The 23,883-nt window shown below is 38.4% G+C and overlaps 1 protein-coding gene across 1 annotated transcript in view; it reads right to left on the reverse strand.

The window, feature by feature from the left end:
• LOC126263071 (coiled-coil domain-containing protein 25) overlaps positions 1 to 21,573 on the reverse strand; it is a 61,665-nt gene extending 40,092 nt beyond the window's left edge. Inside the window, exons 1-3 of the mRNA XM_049960057.1 lie at positions 21,413 to 21,573; positions 21,286 to 21,333; positions 5,389 to 5,480 (exon numbers count right to left, since the gene is read on the reverse strand). Coding sequence (XP_049816014.1) covers positions 5,389 to 5,480; positions 21,286 to 21,333; positions 21,413 to 21,437 — 165 coding nt within the window. The 5' untranslated portion in view covers positions 21,438 to 21,573. The remainder of the gene's footprint in view (positions 1 to 5,388; positions 5,481 to 21,285; positions 21,334 to 21,412) is intronic.
• Positions 21,574 to 23,883: the final 2,310 nt, after the last annotated feature.

A 23,883-nucleotide genomic window follows, 5' to 3' on the forward strand; every position in this document is an offset into this window, starting at 1 on the left:
CTCAAATACTGTGGTTCTACAGAACTATTTCTAGGGGCAATAATTCACAAATTTCACTCCTCTGTTCCCCTTCCAGCATATTTCTAGTCTCTGTTTCAATACGGAAAATGTCCTAAATTTCATCTTATAATTTCATGAAGTTCTCAAGTTTGTTGTATATATTTTTAACACAACAGCACTATATACTTGTTCTCAAACTTCAATTTACTAATTAAGATTGCCAACTGGTGACAGCTACCAAACAACCTTCAACATATAGATTAACAGCACTCTTTAAGTTTCCATGGAGACGAATAAAGCTACTGACTGTCCCCTCAACCCATCTATACACACACAATAGAGATTTGCACGTGATAATCAAAAACAAAGACCAACACATATGAAATACATTATAATTTGATTGTATGTAACATTGTTAGCTGCAACAGGCAGAAAATGTGCTTTGTTGGTGCTGCACATTCTAGCAATTTTGATCGAGATAAACTTAAACTGCAGTGTTCTTCTTCGGATTGCCAGTGTAAAAGTATGTACAAAATCAGCTTGGTGAAAAATCCATGCAATATGCATGTTTATTTATAAATAAAAACTGACTTAGGAATTTTCCCTTATGTGAGACCGCATTTACAGGATCGTATGCTGATTTAAAGTTCTAGATTTGCATATTTTACAGTTCACACTGCTTCTGCAAATCTTTCATTTATTATACCACTCTGTATTGTGATATATTTTGAAATTTCAAATATTTGCAAGTGCTGCAATAAACCAGTACTGTTATTGTCAATTTCAGGCTTAAATTTAATTGTGCTCTTTTAAAATTTTTGAGAAAAGTAAGCTGATCGTCATTCACATCAATCATTCTCTAATTTCATTGTACAATTACATGAGAAATAGGTTAGTTTGAGAATTGTCGGACACTTACAAAACTATATTTTCAAAAGTTACCAGTACGAGTGTTTTGGATACGTAATTTATTTAATGGCAAATCAGTGTTTGTGGTTATCAGTTCACATAAAAGAATAATCTGAATTTGTTGTATATAAATGCAAATAAACATACAGTTTTGAGAATTTTCTGAAGCTATCACTGTCCTCTGCATAATCTACAAGCAATTTGCAGAGTGTCATCATTTGAGTTTTAGTTACTGTAGCGGGTTTTCTATCTAACATATTGTGTTACATCTAGTTTTCCCTTAAAGAGGAGTATTTCTATATATTATCTACATTTATTGTAAATTAACTTTATTTTCGAGTTTGCTATAGACTATAATTAACCTCAAAAAGTTTAGAGAAACCATTAATTTTCACCACAAGCTTTTCAGTTATCTTGTTAGAAGTATCATTTTGTGTATTTGCTTCAGTTCTTAAAGAGAATTAATACTTTTTTTTAGGTCAACAGGTGAAAAGATAATCAGCAGGATTAGTTTAAAGTTATTTATTCACTGTCCTGTAACACATACTGGGCCAGCCAAAATGCAGCCCCACTGTGAATGCTGTTCTCAAACATGGGATGAGTTGGTTGAAGCTTGTCAGCAGCTGGCAATCGCCCTGACTACTGTCTAATGATAGGCAGCTGCTGCGAATCAGTGTGTTGGAAGAGCTCCCAGGAGTTGTGTACCTGTGATACCTGAACCATCAGGTACTATCCGCTCCTGTATGCTGTCTGCTCTGCAGAAGTACAGGATCTGTCATTACCTGTTCACTTGACTATGAGCAGTGTGTCAGTGGTATATCTAGGCATCCTGTACATGTTGGGCAGGAACTATGGAGGACTCAGGGTCTTTCATACCGATCGCCCTGACCAACAAGTTTGAGGTTCTTTCACTGAAACTAAATCTGTTTTGTCCGGTGTCAGGAGGATGCAAACACAAAAGGGTAGCAGTTCAAATGTACAGCAAATAATGGTATCCCCCAGGGAAATGGCAGCAAGGGACAGGAAAGCAGGAAAGGATACCAGGTGCACTCAGTGTGTATGTCTGGGGTCTCAATTAACATGTTGAAAAGGCTATTTCGAAAGCCACTGACAGAACAGGGTGCAACCAACTGCAGATTTTGGCACATGTTGGAGCAAACGATGTCTGTTGTCTGGGCTCCAAGGTCATTCTCGGGTCATTCCAGCGACTGGTAGAGAAGGCTGAGAAGACCAGCCTTGCACGTAGAGTTTCAACAAAGCTCACAATTTCCAGCATTGTTCTCCGAACTGATCGTGGCCCTCTCATTCTGAGTCGAGTGGAAGGACTGAACCAGAGACATTGAAAGTTCTGTGGAAAGCTAGACTGCAACTTCCTGGACTTGTGCCATAGGATCAAGAACTGTGCGGTGCCCTTAAATAGGTCAGGTGTGCACTACACATCAGAGGCTGCTATTCAGGTAGCTGAATGTGTGTGGGTAATGACAGCTGTAGGACACTCAGAAGTATCAGTGTAAGTTCGAGAGAAATGCCCCCCACAGTTGACAGTATTAAAATCCTAATGGTAAACTGCTGAAGCATTCGCAAAAAAGTGGCAGAGTTTGAAGTGCTCACGAAAAGCAGTGAAGCTCACATAATACTAGGTAGAGAAAGCTGGTTATAACCTAAAATTGGTAGCAGTGAGACTTTTGGGGAAAATTTAAGTGTATATCGAAAGGATACACAAACGTGAGATGGAGGTGGTGTATTTGTCACAACAGACAAGAAGATAAAATCCACTGAGATAGAAACTGATGAGACTGTCTGGACAAGACTATTGTTTGGACAAGACTCAGTACCAGTGGGTGGGGATAAAATGATAGCTGGATCCTTCTATTGCCCACCAGACTCATCTCCTTCCAACTATAATCCATCATAGATCCCTCGAACAAAAAACTGTATCCAGCTCTTGGAAAAAGCACAGGTCAGACCTGTCTATAACGAGGGTAGTAGAAGTGATCCACAAAACTGCTGTCCAATATCCTTGACATGGATTTGCTGTAGAATCTTAGAGCATATTCAGAGTTCACACATAATGAGGTACCTTGAACAGAATGACCACCTCAATGCCAACCAGCATGTATTTCAAAAACATCGATCATGTAAAACTCCTATTTTTCTCACATGACACCGAAAATTTTGGATCAAGGCAAAGAGGTAGATGCTGTATTTCTTGATTTCCGAAAAGTATTTGACTCAATACCACACCTACACTTATTGTCAAAATTATTATCAATGGGGTACCAAGTGAAGTTTGTGATCGGATTGAGGTCTTTTTGGCAGGGGAGATGCAGCATGTTATCTTGGATGGAGAGTCATCATCAGAGGTAGAAGTAATTTCAGGTGTGCCCCAGGGAAGTGTGATAGGACCCTTGCTGTTCATGTTGAATATTAGAGACCTTGCAGACAATAATAACCACAATCTTTTTGCAGATGCTGCAGTTAATCTATAATGCAGTATTGTCTGAAAGATCATCAGATCGTAATAAGATTTCAAAGTGTGCAAAAAGTGGCAACTTGCTTTAAATGTTCAGAATTGTAAAATTGTCCACATAAAAAAAATAGCAGTCTACGACTATATCAATGAGTCACATTTGGAATTAACCAACTCATACAAATACCTCATTGTAGCACTTTGTAGGGATATGAAATCGAACTCCAGTTTATTGGTAGAGTACTGTGGAAGTGCAGTCAGTCTATCATCAGTCACTCATGTAACTGGGTCTAGAATATTGCTAAAATATGCAAGATCCATACCAGATAGGGCGTGGGACATAGATAGGACTAACAAGGAATATTGAACATATACAGAGGAGGGCAGTGCGAATGGTCAAAGGTTCATTTAATCCTGAACTGTAAGACTGTTGAAGATAATGTAAACCATCTCAAGAAAGTGTATTAATGAAGTGTCGAGAACCAACTTTAAATGATTACTCTAGGAATCTACTACAATCCCCTCATATTGCGCACATAGAGATCATGAGGATAAGATTAGAATAATTACTGCACACACAGTGGCATCATTCTTCCCACACTCCATACGTGAATGGAACAGGAAGGAACCCTAATGTCTGGTACAATGGAATGTACCCTCGTCACGCACCTCACAGTGGTTTGCAGAATATATATAGATGTAGATGCAAATTTACTTATGTCACATTTTATGCCCATGTTTAAATCATCTATAAACGGTTCTTCACTAACATCAAATATTTTTCTTAATTGGAATATAGTTCACAAGATCAGTTCATTTATACAATTACAAGCACAATAAAAAGCTGTAAGAGCAGCCATTAACTTACCAACCAAGTGCATTTAAAGTTCATAACACGTGGGATATATTAGTTCCCACTTGAATGAAAAGTTTTAACTAAATTTTCCATTTTGGCATTAAGGGAAAAAAAGTTGTTCTAAGTACAATGTCCTATGATAGCATCATTGTCACCTTACTTCTTAATCTTCTTAACCTTGCAGACTATTCTATTGCTACTTTAATATTTGAACAAATTATTGCCATGCTCATTCCATCCTTATTTATTTCATAAACATAAATTAATCCTGAACTTCATTTCGTGGCTCCATTTCACAAGTACTGTGAAAAAGCATAATATGGATGGTGCTCTAAGAGCCAGTCTCTCTTTGTCAATCCTTATCTCTCCATTCTAGTAACTACCAGTTTCTAGTCATTTCCTTGGCTTCCTCTCAGCTTTGTTATTTTCACATTGGTAGAATTACTTTTTTTGTTATTCTGATTTTTTTAAAGGCTTTTACTACATTGGTCCAAAAGTGCCTACATTAAGGATCAAATCTGTGATTTTGTCTCTTACTGTTGTCTTCTCCATACTGATGTTAAATAAGCTGATGAATACCTAACACGCTCTTAATTTGTATATGAAACTGTACACTGAAAAATAAATGAGGGAAGCTCAGCATACAATGGTCCATAAAGATTATTCTCTCACTCTTCACTCAAAAAGACTAACATGAAATGATGAGAAGAGATGACATACACACAAGAAAGAGAGGTTGATAATCCTACATTTAAAACTGTTTTGGTCTACTTAGGTACCATTAACTATTTTTTCTGACAACAGCCCTCCCTTAACATTTTCATCATCTAACACTGCTGAGCATTTTGGCAATACTGAAAGTGTAATCAATACAGCACATGTGTAACCCACTGGGTCCAAATCACTTCACACTTCATAAAATAAATTTTTCTCCACTACAGGAAGGTTGCTGAGATCAATTTCATAAGTGGAAAATCACCATAAATTTTTCACTGCCAATAGTTACATTAGAGAAAAATTAAGACCCCTTATGCTGAAGAACATGTGTCATAAAAGACATATTTCAAGATAGTATATGCACCTCAGTGGTTTCAAAGCAGTGCTCATAGATACATCATTTCCATTACGTCACATAGTATGTGGAATATCTTACAGGGTGGAGTCTTAGGTACACATGGGCAGATGAAACCTTGTCAACATGAAACCACACATCTTCTGGCCATCCCCATTTGATGAGGTCTTCATCTGAAAAACAAAAATACAATATTTGCTATTGAAATGGCATTTTTTTATTTAGTACAAGAAGGAAATCTGCTTCAAAGTCATGAATCTTGTAAACTTAGCAAGTGCCACAAGGATAGTTAATACAAGGCATGTCCAGAAAGTAAGTACAGTTTCGCTCTACTGCCACTACAGCACTAGCATCACAGTTAGCATATTCGCACTTGTGTCTCTGATTCACTGTCTTTCCACTTACCCCTTTACAGCCAGATAGTGTTGTGTTTATGTTTGTTAGTAATTGTTCAAAATGTTAAAAACAATCTCTGAACCTGCCAACTGTGAAGTGCATTCTGTAATACTGTTTCTGGTTGCAAAGAATATTCAACCAGCTGAAATTCATTACCAACTTGTACAGATTTGTGGCGAAAAATGTAACGATCCATGGAATGGTGAGAAAGTGGGTGAAACAATTAAATGATGGTCAAACTAATGTTCGTGACGAAGCACAAAGTGGATAAGAATGCTTTGTGATGAGTTTCCACAAACTTCAAAAACAGTTCGGCCTGAAATTGCCTCAAATCACTTAAATTTTCACAAATTGTGCTCCTATTGGGTTACAAAAATGCTTACGGTTGTCCACAAGATGAACTGACTTGGCGATGCTCCGACATTTCTAACCCAATACAGTGGCAAGGGACATGAATTCAAAAACAGAATTGCGACCGATGACAAAACTTGGGTTTGTCATGTCACAATGGAGGCACTCTCGATTTCCCAAAAATCTAAAATTCAAAACAACACTGTTGGCAAAAAAAGAATATGGCCACTGTGTTCAGTGACACAGGGCAGCATTCTGCTTATTGAGTTCCTTCTCAGAGGTGAAACCATCAGTGCGGTGTGATACATCAAGAAAGCTACGGTGTACAATTCAAAACAAAGGGCATGAAATGCTCAATCAAGGCATTGTAATGCTTTATGGTCATGCACGTCCTCATTCTGCTGGTGTCACTAAAAACCTTGGTTAACAATTCAGGTGGGAGCAGTCTGATCACCTGCCGTACTGCTCCGATCTCACACCTTCTATCACTTGTGCTTGGATTCAAAGTGTGATTTTTTAGTAAGGCATTTTGACAACAATGATGATGCATAAAACAGGGCTCAGCAGTGGCTGTCTTCACTGACGGTATCTTTCTATGAAGAGGACATAGGCAAGGTTTCACATTATGACAGATGTCTGAACAATGTGGCAACTATGTAGGAAAAAATCTTCAGAAACACTCTTTCTTGTAAAAAAAAAATAATAAATAAATAAATAAATAAAAATAAAAAAAATTAAAAACGTTTCTCTGTGGTGTTTTCCCCAAAACAGTACTTACTTTCTGGACATGTCTCGTATCGCTAGGTTTAGCTATCTCATGTTTAAGATGACAAATATAACTGACAGAAAAATTCAGTTTGGAGACAACTCTACTCTAGTCTGTTCGAGCTTTACTCAAATAAGCATTTTGTAATTTGTTTATAGTACAATTGCTTTCCTCTCACATGCATCTTTACCCTACATGCATCTATGTCATATTCTTTAAAAGCAAATATAAAAATTCTGATATAATTAGATAATACAGTCTTTGAAAAAAGTAATAATAAACATCTTAAATGTGTAACTTAAACTTAAAATTTTCCCCTAAAGATCATTTCATGAAATTTTGGGCAAACTGTTGGATGTCTGTAACTTGCTGACACAATACTTCAACAGTCATTCTGCCTACCTCCTGTCATGTACTGGCAACAGTACACTGTGACTCTTATCAATCAGGACAGTTTCCAGTTAGATACAGAAGGGAATCCAGTTACAGAATCACTTCGTGGTCTGTGTGAGTCAGTGTCGTTTCTGCAGTTTTACAATGTGAAGATGTTCAATTTGATAGCAATGAGGGCAGCTTTCACCACAGGGGATGCCCACAGCACTGCATGCACTTGAGTATTTGGAAGATTTTGGGTGGTGTCAAACTAATTGTACAACAATCCTAATAATGACATACCATAACTTATACTAATAGAACAGTCAAGCACATATATACTCAGCAATAAACAGTGCAAATAAAAAAAATAAAAAACTGGCATTGAAAATTTCGCTTGATCTATATAGCTCAAAAGAAGTCCATGATACCATGAACCCAAACGTACCTTCAAAACCTGGTACTGGAAATTTCCCTTGATCTATATTGCTCAACCGAAGCTCATGAGGTCAACAGGCAATGACTATCATTGAAAATGTGACCTGACCAAAATAACAGCTCACTCCGTGATACCCACCAGTATCAACTAATAATTATGAATTTTATGTAACAACCCAACCCACAAAACTCATAGGAAACTACTTCCGCAACAGTGGTGATACCAAATCTCAAAGAAAATTACACGTGCGCAACTCTCCCCCCAAATAAAAACATAACAAACAAAAAATAACATCAGTCATAATGTGGGAAAAAACATTGTCCCAACAATACACACTAACTATCTCCACTCCACCTTGCCCTTTTTTGTGGTAGGATGACTATATTATCATTATTTTAGCATTCACAATTTGTCAAAGAACAAAAGTAAGAATAAAAAATAAAGCATGAAGCTTGGTTCTTTTTTAGTGTGTATTAATCTCGAATCAATTACATATGTGCCAGTAAGCCTTTATATAACTGCATAAACTGCCAGTTCACTATCCCCAGTAGTCTTCTAAGTGGCCAGTCTCCAAAGTATTAAGACCCTGCATAAGAAAAATGAAGGGTGCAGAAAGAAGAGGGGGAAGTGGAAGGAAAGAGGGGAAAGTAAAGCAAGGGAGAGGGGAGGAGTGCAGTGAAGAGGACCAGAGTAGAAGGGTGAGGGGAAGACAGTGAAACTTTTTGTTGCAATGTTTGGAAGAATGGAATATAGATTTGGCAATGCTTCATACGGGAGGTTTTTTAAAACTACATCACTGGCTTTACGACAGGTAGGCAGGAACTGTAAGCAGCAAGTAAGGTATGACTAATTTCTGTTGGCTCATAATCCTGACGTAGGTACAATGTCACTTTGGAACTGGCGAGTACAGGCTTTTAAAAATGACTGACCTATGGATGAAAAGGTTTATATATATGAGTTGCGACAAAGTTAAGAGACTGCTTTTCTTTGCAAGATGTGGCAACCCTGCAGGCTTGTGTAGGCACAATATCTTTGACCTTGGTCTATAAGCTGCTTCTAGTCCAAGCGGCACATTGACGCAACTGCTCTGTTGTGAGTTGTGCTGTAATAAGTTAACACGTTTGTGTCTCTCATCATGGAAATGGAACTGCATAATATTGTGCAACGGTATGCCATTTATTTTTGCGTTAAATTGGGTAAAAACGCGACGACAACTTCAGAAGGCTTTTGGAGAGGAGGTTATGTCAAGAGCTCAAGTTTTTTGTTGGCATAAAATGTTTAGTGAAGGCAGAACGAATGTTGAAGATGAAGACCGCAGTGGACAACCATCAACCTCACGGACAGATGTCAACTTGGCCAGAGTGCATGAACTCGTACGATCTGATTGAAGATTATCCATGAAAATGATTGCAGAAGAACTGAACATCAATCAAGAAATGGTTCGTCTAATAATAACTGAAGATCTTGGTATGAGAAAGATTTGTACAAAAATGGTCCCCAAAAATCTTGCACCACAACAGCGAGAAACATGAAAAAATGTGGCAGCCGATCTGTTAGAGCAAACGGAAATCAATCCAGAATTGCTGAGCCATATTATCACTGGTGTTGAAAGTTGGTTTTTTTCAGTACGATCCAGAGACAAAAAGCCAAAGTTGGCAATGGTGCTCAAAGGGATCACCCGGTTTTTTTCAGTACGATCCAGAGACAAAAAGCCAAAGTTGGCAGTGGTGCTCAAAGGGATCACCCAGACCAAAAAAAAAAGCTCGCGTGTCAAAGTCAAAAGTAAAATGCATGCCTGTGTGCATCTTTGTTTCCAAGGGAATTGTTCACAAAGAGTGGGTGCCTCCTGGACAAACAGTTAACCAATATTACTACAAAGAAATTTTAGAAAGACTTCGTAAAAGAGTTCTTCATGACTGTGCTACATTGCTGATAATTGGATTCTGCACCACGATAATGCACCATGCCATACTGCTGTCAGTACAGCAATTTTTTACCTCAAAAGAAATTTCAGTACTACCACAGCCACCTTATTCACCAGATATCGCTCAGTGCGACTTTTTTCTATTTCCAAAAGTCAAAACGGAGGTCAAGGGACACCATTTTCAAACAACACAAGATGTCCAAAAAGCTGTGATGAGGATCTTGGAGGATATTACAGAAGATGAGTTCCAGATATGTTACCATCAATGGCAGAAGCACTGGAAAAACTGTGTGCAATAAGAAGGGAACTACTTTGAAGGAGACAACACTAAACTTGACTAAAACAGTAAGCACCATTTTTTTCACATCAGTCTCATTACTTTATTGTCGCACCTCGTAGTAATAACAAAAGGGTAATTCATAACTAAAATATTGAGAAAATGGACAGTTGTTTTTCACATAACTCTCTGTCCACAGGCCCTGCTGTATCCATTGGTTCCAACGGACTGCCATGTCATCCCCCACCAAGCGCATCATTATATGCGTATGGAGGGGAGTGGGGGTCAGCACACCACTCACCTGGCACCCAGCTCCAGTCTTCCCACAAAGGAAAAATCCCTAGCAGTACTGGGAATTGAAACCAGGTCCTCCACATGGCACTCACCCCCACTGACCACGTAGCTACGGAGGTGGAACATGGCGTGTTGTGATCATATACCCATCTACTGATAGTTTTTGCTTCTTTTTTTTTTTTTTAATTAAAAAATCAGTTTTTGGCAAAAGTTGTGCACAACCATTTCCAAAATTCCTAAACAGAGACCCCCTCTATTTTGGCTTACATCTGCTAAAGCACAATGTTTACTAGACAGCAATCTAAAATAGTACAGAGTATATGTTAATGTAATGTTTTGAGCATTTCTGCTATTGTATTACAAAGTTTATTAAGTCAAGAGCGGTCACAAAGTAAACTGAACTGTGAACTGGATACATTTTATGGCGTATTCCTTAGGGACATACCAGTATTAGTTCAAATGGCTCTAATCACAATGGGACTTAACATCTGAGGTCATCAGTCACCATACCAGTATTACTTACGTATGTAATATGCTCATTCTTTGGAGTATCAAAAACAAAGAGAAAATAAATCGTTCAAATGGTTCTGATCACTATGCGACTTAACTTCTGAGGTCATCAGTCGCCTAGAACTTAGAACTAATTAAACCTAACTAACCTAAGGACATCACACACATCCATGCCCGAGGCAGGATTCGAACCTGCGACCGTAGCGGTCGCTCGGCTCCAGACTGTAGCGCCTAGAACCGCACGGCCACTCCGGCCAGCAAAGAGAAAATAGGGAGCCTGGAATCTGTTTTGTGTAATGAGGGCATTCAGTGATAAGACATGACACAAACATTAGGCAGCTGAACCTACTGACAATGTATGTCAACTTTAACCCACAATATATCTTATCATAAAGAGAATGGAACACTAACAGTAACTGTTCTGGTCTATACTATTTTTTGGAATGTAGGCTGTGGTGACATACTGATCTGTAGTGTAGCCTGACATCTAGGTTGTGTGTGAAAGGAGACAGGATGAAAGTTGAAACAGTATCAAAGAGTTCAACTAACCCCAAAATTTGAACTGAATTTGTTGTTATCCTTCTCACACACACTGCCAAGCACCTCTGTAAAGAAATACAATCATTTCTTGTGACCTCAAAGAAAAATTATTAGAAGATAGTATGGTACTTCCATATCAACATCCTTGAATATTTCCCCATTCTTGGTAAAACATTGCGCATTTTCTTGTACTTAAGTCATCAATATAAACTCGATCTTGAAGCACAATAAACAGCCTCATCTCGCAAAGATTACTTCAAGCTGAAGAACATACAGGATAGTAGTCAGAGCAGCATTGGACGTAACTCTTTAATCTGTTAATTGGAGATTGATTTCAGCTACTGTGTAGCTATCTTCAATGCTACACAAATAAAAGAACTTAATGAGAATCAGCCATATATATAAAAATTACGTCCAAGTCAAGATGACTCTATGTATATAAATCACACATTGACCACTTGGCATTAAAGACAACTAACAGTTAAACTGAGCTTGCTAGTTACATTTCCATGCCACAAACCTCAGTATGTGACTTCCTGGTGCTTAGATCAAGGAAAGTAGAGAACCTTCCACACCAATTTCAAGCACAGGGTAAACACACCATAGGATTTTTTTTTTGAAACAATACTTGCACTTATGTTATTTTAGATTATCACTCAAACTAAACTTGGTCATGTGTTAGCTACTAATATACATAAAACTAATTTTCTCCATGAATCAGGAGTATAGAAATTACAATGTCCCAATTGCAATGCTTGTTATGTAATGTAAACTGGGAGAAGGCTTGGGATTGAGTTTTGTAAGCATATGGCATTAAAGAGGAGGGTATAGTTAAAAATTGCTGCCCATCTTGTTGATAGCATGGTCCTCCTGATCCGACCTCACAACTGAAGCTGCTGCAAAGAGGGGATGACGGCAGTTTTTTTTAATTGCCTTGAGGAAATCGAGATATTTTGCTATCAGTGACCTCCCTACGCCACCTTGCTCAATGAGCAGGCGACAATGAGAAGCACCAAATTTTGGGAGCTACTCAAAAGCCACCTGGTTAGCAAAAATAAGGGGCTTTCAAAGGTCCAAAGAAGGACACACAATACCTCAAAGGTACAGCCTGACACAGTGTTGTGTGACGGCTCATGAAATGAGAACAAAATTCTTAGCTTATGAACTAAGTTTTCCAGTAGCCACAGAGTGTATGCATCTGTAGTATTGTGAAAAGTAAACCAAGTTACATAAATGTTTCTATAATAAACAGTGATAAGTATCTATATTCCCCCCCCCCCCCATGAACCATGGACCTTGCCTTTGGTGGGGAGGCTTGCGTGCCTCAGCGATACAGATAGCCGTACCGTAGGTACAACCACAACGGAGGGGTATCTGTTGAGAGGCCAGACAAACGTGTGGTTCCTGAAGAGGGGCAGCAGCCTTTTCAGTAGTTGCAAGGGCAACAGTCTGGATGATTGACTGATCTGGCCTTGTAACAATAACCAAAACGGCCTTGCTGTGCTGGTACTGCGAACGGCTGAAAGCAAGGGGAAACTACGGCCGTAATTTTTCCCGAGGGCATGCAGCTTTACTGTATGATTAAATGATGATGGCTTCCTCTTGGGTAAAATATTCCGGAGGTAAAATAGTCCCCCATTCGGATCTCCGGGCGGGGACTACTCAAGAGGATGTCATTATCAGGAGAAAGAAAACTGGCGTTCTACGGATCGGAGCGTGGAATGTCAGGTTCCTTAATCGGGCAGGTAGGTTAGAAAATTTGAAAAGGGAAATGGATAGGTTAAAGTTAGATATAGTGGGAATTAGTGAAGTTCGGTGGCAGGAGGAACAAGACTTCTGGTCAGGTGACTACAGGGTTATAAACACAAAGTCAAATAGGGATAATGCAGGAGTAGGTTTAATAATGAATAGGAAAATAGGAACGCGGGTAAGCTACTACAAACAGCTTAATGAACGCATTATTGTGGCCAAGATAGATACGAAGCCCACACCTACTACAGTAGTACAAGTTTATATGCCAACTAGCTCTGCACATGACGAAGAAATTGAAGAAATGTATGATGAAATAAAAGAAATTATTCAGATAGTGAAGGGAGACGAAAATTTAATAGTCATGGGTGACTGGAATTCGAGTGTAGGAAAAGGGAGAGAAGGAAACGTAGTAGGTGAATATGGATTGGGGTTAAGAAATGAAAGAGGAAGCCGCCTGGTAGAATTTTGCACAGAGCACAACTTAATCATAGCTAACACTTGGTTTAAGAATCATGATAGAAGGTTGTATACATGGAAGAACCCTGGAGATACTAAAAGGTATCAGATAGATTATATAATGGTAAGACAGAGATTTAGGAACCAGGTTTTAAATTGTAAGACATTTCCAGGGGCAGATGTGGACTCTGACCACAATCTATTGGTTATGACATGTAGATTAAAACTGAAGAAACTGCAAAAAGGTGGGAATTTAAGGAGATGGGTCCTGGATAAACTGAAAGAACCAGAGGTTGTACAGAGTTTCAGGGAGAGCATAAGGGAACAATTGACGGGAATGGGGGAAAGAAATACAGTAGAAGAAGCATGGGTAGCTTTGAGGGATGAAGTAGTGAAGGCAGCAGAGGATCAAGTAGGTAAAAAGACGAGGGCTAGTAGAAATCCTTTGGTAACTGAAGAAATATTGAATTTAATTGATGAAAGGAGAAAATATAAAAATGCAGTAAATGAAGCAGGCAAAAAGGAATACAAACGTCTCAAAAATGAGATCAACAGGAAGTGCAAAATGGCTAAGCAGGGATTGCTAGAGGACAAATGTAAGGATGTAGAAGCTTATCTCACTAGGGGTAAGATAGATACTGCCTACAGGAAAATTAAAGAGACCTTTGGAGAGAAGAGAACCACTTGTATGAACATCAAGAGCTCAGATGGAAACCCAGTTCTAAGCAAAGAAGGGAAAGCAGAAAGGTGGATGGAGTATATAGAGGGTCTATACAAGGGCGATGTACTTGGGGACAATATTATGGAAATGGAAGAGGATGTAGATGAAGATGAAATGGGAGATACGATACTGCGTGAAGAGTTTGACAGAGCACTGAAAGACCAGAGTCGAAACAAGGCTCCCGGAGTAGACAACATTCCATTGGAACTACTGACGGCCTTGGGAGAGCCAGTCATGACAAAACTCTACCATCTGGTGAGCAAGACGTATGAAACAGGCGAAATACTCTCAGACTTCAAGAAGAATATAATAATTCCAATCCCAAAGAAAGCAGGTGTTGACAGATGTGAGAATTACCGAACAATCAGTTTAATAAGCCACAGCTGCAAAATACTAACACGAATTCTTTACAGACGAATGGAAAAACTAGTAGAAGCCGACCTCGGGGACGATCAGTTTGGATTCCGTAGAAATACTGGAACACGTGAGGCAATACTAACCTTACGACTTATCTTAGAAGAAAGATTAAGGAAAGGCAAACCTACGTTTCTAGCATTTGTAGACTTAGAGAAAGCTTTTGACAATGTTGACTGGAATACTCTCTTTCAAATTCTAAAGGTCGCAGGGGTAAAATACAGGGAGCGAAAGGCTATTTACAATTTGTACAGAAACCAGATGGCAGTTATAAGAGTCGAGGGGCATGAAAGGGAAGCAGTGGTTGGGAAGGGAGTAAGACAGGGTTGTAGCCTCTCCCCGATGTTATTCAATCTGTATATTGAGCAAGCAGTAAAGGAAACAAAAGAAAAATTCGGAGTAGGTATTAAAATCCATGGAGAAGAAATAATAACTTTGAGGTTCGCCGATGACATTGTAATTCTGTCAGAGACAACAAAGGACTTGGAAGAGCAGTTGAACGGAATGGATGGTGTCTTGAAGGGAGGATATAAGATGAACATCAACAAAAGCAAAACGAGGATAATGGAATGTAGTCAAATTAAGTCGGGTGACGTTGAGGGTATTAGATTAGGAAATTAGATACTTAAAGTAGTAAAGGAGTTTTGCTATTTGGGGAGCAAAATAACTGATGATGGTCGAAGTAGAGAGGATATAAAATGTAGACTGGCAATGGAAAGGAAAGCATTTCTGAACAAGAAAAATTTGTTAACATCGAGTATAGATTTAAGTGTCAGGAAGTCACTTCTGAAAGTATTTGTATGGAGTGTAGCTATGTATGGAAGTGAAACATGGACGGTAAATAGTTTGGACAAGAAGAGAATAGAAGCTTTCGAAATGTGGTGCTACAGAAGAATGCTGAAGATTAGATGGGTAGATCACATAACTAATGAGGTGGTACTGAATAGGATTGGGGAGAAGAGGAGTTTGTGGCACAACTTGACCAGAAGAAGGGGTCGGTTGGTAGGACATGTTCTGAGGCATCAAGGGATCACCAATTTAGTATTGGAGGGCAGCGTGAAGGGTAAAAATTGTAGGGGGAGACCAAGAGATGAATACACTAAGCAGATTCAGAAGGATGTAGGTTGCAGTAGGTACTGGGAGATGAAGAAGCTTGCACAGGATGGAGTAGGATGGAGAGCTGCATCAAACCAGTCTCAGGACTGAAGACCACAACAACAACAACAAGTATCTATATTACGAAAAGGATAGTTGCTACTCACCACATAGCGGAGATGCTGAGTCACAGATAGGCACAACACAGAGGCTGTCACAAAACATTAAAAAACTTACTTTTTTGTAAAAAAAAAAAAAGTTTTTGTGACAGTCTTTGACTCAGCATCTTCGCTGTATGGTGAGTAGCAACTATCCTTTTCATACTGTTGTTACATTCCATCCTGGATTTTCCACTGAGTGATAAGTATCTATATTTCAATTTGCATGTTGCACTTTCTTGAGATCTTAACAATGGTTCATACTTGACAACCATGCAAGTTACTTTTGATAATGTTAGCCAAGTTGCAAGAATTAATGGTCAACTAAAGCGTCCGATTCCATCCGTCACCTTTGACCCGTGGACGTAAGGCTGTTGTGGTGTGTGACGTCACGATGGCGCAAAGTTTAGTTTGTGAGAGTGGCGTGTTTGCAGGTGTCATTTGATGTGATCGGTGGTGCTCTCTGGTGGTGTGTTTATATGTTGTGTGTTACGTGATGTTTTTGGTTTAGTTTGCGTGTGTAGCATGTTTATAGGTGGGGTATTGTTGCGGTCGGCGGTTCTCTCTGTTGGTGCGTTTATGGGTAGCATGTTATGTGGCATATGGGGTTCACTTGCGTGGTAGCATTGCATGTGTGTGGTATTGGTGGTGACTGTGCTTTCAGCAGAACATTTTTCAGTGAATTAACGATTTTGGTTTTGTTATGTCAACGTTATTGTATTTTTTTTTCTGTTCATCGTATGAATTTTGGTAAACTGCTTTGTTTATGTCTTTGGTAGGTACGGACATGACTGACAAGGTCAACAGTTTTTGTTTGTCAGTGATGATGGGGGACAGTGCATTGTCTCTAATAAAATATCTTCAGCTATTCGGCCTGTTGGCTGAAGTCGTGAAGCATTCAGTGTGTCGTGAAGAAATGAGGCTTACTAAAGTTCCAGCGTCTCTGACCAGGGACGGCTATATGTGCAGATGTTGTGAGGATAACAGGTCAAGGGAAGTGTTCGATTGCAATTTTGATTTTCTAGGTGGTTTTTTCTTTTTTTTTTTTTTTTTTTTAAAAGGATTAAGTGTGGTGGTAGTGAAAGTTTTGAGATTTATAGTGTGGTATCAGTAGTTGCTGTTGACCTATATAGTTCAAGGGAAGTGATCGATTCCAGTGGATTTTATGTGTAGTGGAATTTGGGAAGGTTGTGAAGTCTCGTTATTTTAGTGTTTTTTGTCATTTGGTGTAGTGGCATGTGTTTATATTTAGTTTGTCCCACCCAAAACCCCCCAATTTCCCACGCTTGTCCCGCTAGTTTGTTTAGTTTTTTTTGGTGAAAGGTGTGTGTGTTGGTTGTTCGATGTATTTTCTTGTTTGTTGTCATGTGTATGTAATGAAGTCATAGGCGCCATACTGCAGTCGTAGTGGATGGTCGTTTCTGCCATATCTGTGATGTCATGGGTCAAAGCAGATGGGTGGATATGTATCCATAATGTATAACATGTTTATCTGAACTGATTAGGCCCATCAGGTCCTCTCTTACATCCGATCAGGGTTTCACGCATACAGAGTTTAACATGACAATGAGTATTAAAATGATTTGAGTATCTGAAGCATCAGAGCAAACAAATTACACTGAATATGAACTAATAAAGATAATACTTGCAGTACTTGTACTACCGCAGATGTCACTAACAGTGATGATGATGATGTTTTAGTCATTAACAATCTTCTGAAGTGAGAGATATTATTCAGTTCTCTAATATAAAGCAGGAGAGGTAATCCCAGAGTCAGATCTTTGCTGCTGAGAAGGACCCCAAGAAAATGGTTGAACAATGGAGTGGAATAGAAAGAATTTTGCTTTGATGGGAGCCATGTCGTTCAGATAGGTGCATTAAGATCAAAGAGAGATTTGAGGGGCAGTGTTCGTTGATAAGACAGTACAGACAATAAAAGGGCATGGCAACCTCTGCACGTGTCTGCAAACAGCCAGGACAGCTGTGCATATGATGGTGGAATGTAATTACAGAGTCGAGCATCACAAGTACAATGAAAACAGGCATTTACAACCAATTCCAGACACACTGAGCTTTCCTGAGAAGGGCACTAATACCAGTATTGAGTTTAGTTTTTCTACAAAAACAAATATCAGTATTTTGCTTTGTGCCACCCATATTGAGTCTTCCTTCAGGTTTTAACATAATTACTGAAAGTATTTCAGCATTTAAGAATACTTTTTAAAGAGGGCACTAGTTACTACTGATGTCACATGCCAAGGCTAGCTACACAGAACTGTAAGCAGAAAGCTCATTTTAAAAGTTAATTGTCTGTAATGTATAGTAGTGTGATGTACGATTTTATTTCCTATGAGCCATCATAAGTTGGATACGACAGGTACAAAAATTACATACTATATATGACGGTAGTATCTGTTCCCGAAAGAACAGTTACCGTGGATGACCATGCAGCTTTGCTAGAAACGAAATGATAATTAAATATATAGTTAAAATATGGCTTCCCGGCCATTGACCTTCTTGTGCGAACGCACACGCTATGCCCGAACTCGTACGGGACTTGGTAGATTAATCTGTCACGAGTAATGAGTATGACGGGCAAACATCTATTAGGCGCATTACGAATGTAGTGGTGTGGACATGTTGGGAATGTGGATCTCACGGGGAGCATGCAAGGGATAAGTCCCTGCAGAAGCACTATCCTCTGTGCCCGCGGTGGCTCAGATGGATAGAGCGTCTGCCATGTAAGCAGGAGATCCCGGGCTAGAGTCCCGGTCGGGGCACACATTTTCAACATGTCCCCAATGAAGTACATCAACGCCTGTTTGCAGCTAGGGTGTCCATTTAATTATCATTACAAAAACTACAGTTTACAAGCTGATGCAGTTGTGATTTGGTATTAATTTATATTTTAATGGCTGATTCTCACTATGTTCTTTTATTCATATAGCAATGAATATAGCTACTGAAGAGCTCAATCACTCTGCAATGAACAGATTAAAAATTTACAACTGTTGCTATCCTTCCTCCTATCTAGGATCTCATTAATATGTTCTTGGGGGTCAACAGAAGCGTCCGATCCCACGCGTCGGCTTTGACCCGTGACGTAAGGGTGTTGTGTGTGACGTCATGACGGCGCGGAGTTTGGTTTGAGTGTGGCTGTCTCCAGTTCTGTTTTATCTTATTTTATTTACTTTTCTGATCTGTTCGTTCTATCTCGTGAGATTTTTTTTTAAATTTAAAAACACTTATTACTTATTTTAATTATCTGTTTCCTCCAATTTCTGTTTTAGTTTATTATATTTATCTTTCTGATCTGTTCGTTCTATCCCGTGAGATTTTTTTTTTAAAGACAAAAAACATTAACCAGCTACTGAAGCATCTTTATCTTCTATGGGTTGCAGGGGTTACGACCCCTGGGGAGGTGGGTGGGTATTCACGCATGGCTGTCTTCACTTACACGTTGTAGCTACGCAAGGTGTCTAAATTTGTTTATATTTAGTTTGCCCCCCACCCAAAACACCCCATTTCCCGCGCTTGTCCCGTTAGTGCCACTAGGCTTCTTGTGGAAAGGTGTGTGTTTGTTTTTGTTTCCGCCATATTTGTGACGTCATGGGTCAAAGCAGACGGGCGGGATCGGACGCTTCCGTATTTCCGTTCTTGGCACATGCTGAAGAGAAAGAATAAAATACTCCCTAACAGCGTCAAAAGACACCAAACCACCACTATGGCACCTGCTTTGTCATAGAATTGCTCATACTTATCTAACAAGTACTGAGTCCCCACAGGAATATAGAGGGTTTGGCAAGGGAGGTTTCTTTTATCAATGCAGTCAAACGCATTAGAAACTTCAGGAACCGTATCTAGCTACAAAACGAGCACTGTATAAAACACCACAATAAGTTATTGTCATGACACATTTGTTGCCTTCGCCAACTCATACCCAAATTATGTCCTACAACTTAACCTTCACCTCGGGCTACAACAGTTCGGACTACAAAACTTTTGAGTATGCACATTGATTATGACTTGAGCTGGAAAGATTATTCAATTCTGCATGTTCTGAACTGAGTATAATTTCTAGAGTTTGTAGTACACAATGTTCAAGATCACTGTACTTGCTTATTTCGATTTGATTGCTTCTTATGGTATAATGTTCTGGGATGTAACATCATCTCACCTGAGACATTATTAAATTACAGAAGACGGTCATTAGAATTATTATACACAGCTCTCCACAGACTAGTTCCAAGTTTGTATTTGTGCAGTTAAAAATACTTACAGTACAGTATCATCTTGGTACTTATTCAAGTGTACTGTATACAACAACACATGAGAGCAGTGCCTGTATTAATTCGGATTTTCATAACTACAATATGTGTATCAGTGAGTATCCACATGTAGAAAGAGCAAGAATAACAAAACCTCGAAAATGTGAGTCATTATTGAATAAACTTGTACAATGCTCTGTCAATTTGCATTGAGGGAATATGGGCAAGAAGAGTGAAAGTTTACATCAGCACTAAAAATTTACTTGTTTAATAATTTTTTTAACAGAGATGAATATCTTGAATTCCTAAATCAATAACAAATATTTGTATTTTGTCCATTGTCACTTGAATCATGTTGTTCTCATTGTAAATTTTATATTTTGTTTGTACACTCTTTTAACTATTCTCAAGGTGTACTGCACGTGTGTCAAACCATTATTTACTCCTTGAGTCAGCATTTATAACAGCAATACATTTGTTCACTGTACCGATTATGTCGTAAAATGTTATTTCTATATTTATTATAATTTAGTTTAGAGAATTCTGCCATGGGTATGCTGTGCTCTATTACGGCGATTCGTATATCATATACGTGATGAAAAGGATGATGATAAACTAAACTAAGCTGTAGATCAAAAAACTATGTTTTACACATGTACAAAAAAAAAAAAAAAAAAAAATGCCCATGGACAAAAGAGGTCTATTTTATCGCTAAATTTGCTGCAACCTGAAGTAAACTCTCGGGTACTGAACTGAATAAATGCAACGACCGTGACGAACGCTGAGAAACCCATCACGGTCGTAAATATGAGACGTTAACAGCCGTTATAACTTTACTTTTGATCACTAGAGGTTTTCCTGGTGAAATATCTGAATGCGCACAGCGACTAGTATTAAACATGGTTTAAGTTACGTAGCTGATCACCCTTTCCTTTCTTTCCTATGAATTTATGTCACGAACGAATGTCCATTACATGTCCTAAGCTTCTATATGCACATGCTATTATTAATGGTGTGGTATTAAACATCCATGAACCTATCAACATAATAAGTTGCTGTACGACTCTCGATTTTATTTGTATTTCATTGTCCGGCTTTATGCCGTTACCGGCCCAGACTCTTCTTTTAGACCACAACATCAACATTACAAGTAGTCGCCAAGAAAAATACCCGACATAAGTCAATACGTCATGTCCATACAAAACAGAGTGAGACATTAAAATGACCAATATGAAAGGTACATACTTTCAAATTTGTCTATTCCCATAAACAAAGTCACTGGCGGCGACACGACTGGAAAAAATATAAAATTTCATAAGCAACAGAAGAATATCCAATCTTAAATCACGCTCATCTTTTTTAAAACTATTACCGTTACTGGTGAAATAAAAAACCATTCTGCTTCTACTCCCCTAACACAAATTGTCAACACTGCGCCTAAATAATAAACACAGTACACTCCACAAAACAAACATTCACGTGCTCAAAACCATATTCACCACCGTGACACCTATGACACCTATGACGCAAAGATAGCACCCACCCAGTTGCATACATCAACCAAAAGGTATATTTATTTCTGACTTCGACCAATACATCGACCACCAAATATACTCGAGCAACAAGCAGGAACTAGGTTACATTCCTTCGAAATACAGGTATAACCACGTGGATGTGTTCGATGCACACGCAGTCATTCTCCCAGATCGCGTGGTTTTTGACAGCGTGTAATCTCTTTGAGTTGCGACTAATGGACGGTTGCAACCAGTTTCGGCTGATCAGAGGAAATAACAATAAAATATTGCATCCAAATAGCCATACAAATTCAAAGTACACTGACAATAATAAACGAAATCAGAGATTTTTACACATTGTGATTTGCGTAGTAACTGACTGACCATGTCCTTTTGGCACAGAGTTCTATATGGTAACGTTTGCATATTTGATTACACAGTTTACAATCACCAATTGCGTTTGGTTCATGATATAACGTGTTCATGCAAATAAGACAATGGAAATAATGGACTGCCATTCTGGTGATCACGTGTCTCATTTCGAAGTTTTATTTCGTCCATATTCGGTCAATCATGCCGCCAATGCTGTAAGATTCTAAAGGTACATCTTCCATTTTTTCATTCAATGTTTCAAGTATATTTTCCAAAGCGCTGCTGTTGGGTAGCATCAGGTTTGTCCATTGGTCTTCAGTGAGGAAGGGTTACCTCGCCAGTAAGTATGCAACTCAGGATCGTGTTGTTTACGACACTCCAATTCTTTATTTATATAGGTGACCTTCACTCTTTCTAGTGTCGTTAGGTTTTTCACTGTAAAATATGGTCCGATAATTTCTATGCCATACGTCAGTATTGGGAAGATTTTGGCTCTGAATGATGCCATTGCTGTCTCTAGGCTAAGGGAGCTGATATATTGTGATTCATGGATTGCCATTACTGCTTCCATTGTTTCTCTGATACGTTTTGTGAAACATTTTGCAGTTGTTAGTACTGTGACTCCTAGGTACTTAAGTCTGATACGATCTTCTGTATTCATTTCATTATACTTATTATCATCCTCTGCATCATGTACATGATATAGAAATTGTCATAATACTGCCCAGAATATGCACAGCAGAATATTACAAATTACTATCAAACACATAAAATTAACATTATGTTGAAAATTAAAACATTGAATCAATGGGTTCTTCTTTTACATGCTCTTTCAACATCTACCACATGTGATGGATTTATATATATTTTTTATATTTTGAAAAACATATATTACACATAATTTAGAGTTAAAAGAGTATAAACGAGACATAGAATTGACAATGAGAACAATATGATATTGACAATACAACTATCAGTTAGTAATTTAAGGATTCAAAATATTCCTCTATGCTATTAAAATATTTATTTATCAGAAACTTTTTTTTAATTCTGACTTAAATTTTCCTTTAGCCTCTGTTCCCCTGATGCAGAGTGGCAGAGCACTATAAAGCTTTATTCCATAGTGGCTAACATAGTTTTGAGTTTTTGTTTTTCTTGTTCTTTCTACATGCAGATTCTTAGAGATACATGTATTGTAGTCATGAAGATCTGAATTTACACGTAAACTACTCAAGTGTTTGCTTGTATGCAATATGCTTTTTAATATGTACAAAGATTGTACTGTAAGTATGTTTAGCTGCATGAACAAGGGCTTGGAGAGTGTTTGTGCAGAGCTGTGTGTCATAATTCTAATGGCCCTTTTCTGTAATTTAAAAACATCTCTCAAGCGACATTTAGTTGCACCCCAGAATGTTACTCCATAGGATATAATAGAATCGAAATAAGTCATGTACACTAATCTTGTACACTCTGCAATGCAAATTCTAGAAATTATCATCAGTGCAAAACATGCTGAATTGGGTTTTTTTGGATATGTATGTGACATGGTCTTTTCAGCTCAAGTGCTGATCAATGTGAACATCCCCAAAAATTTTGTAGACCAGACTTTCTCTATTTCATGGGGACTCAATGATAAATAGTGATCATCCTTCTCATTTACTTTAGTGTACTGTATGTAATTTGTTTTATTTAAATTGAGTGACAACTTATTAGTGTAAAAACACTGTTGCACACTCTGCAGAACCTTTTCAGCTGTAATGAATAAGGATTTGCTGTCATCACTTAAAATTATGGTTGTATAATCTGCAAATAACATAATTTTTGATGATGTGTTGGGCCTTTCAATGTCATTTATATAGATTAGGAATAATAGGGGGCCAAGAACACTACACTGATGGACACCTACTGCCACTTTCTTAGCATCAGAAACCCATTTTATTTTTTGCTTATTCTGAGA

This window comes from Schistocerca nitens, chromosome 6 (genome assembly GCF_023898315.1).
Source record: "Schistocerca nitens isolate TAMUIC-IGC-003100 chromosome 6, iqSchNite1.1, whole genome shotgun sequence".
Classification (NCBI taxonomy): domain Eukaryota; kingdom Metazoa; phylum Arthropoda; class Insecta; order Orthoptera; family Acrididae; genus Schistocerca; species Schistocerca nitens.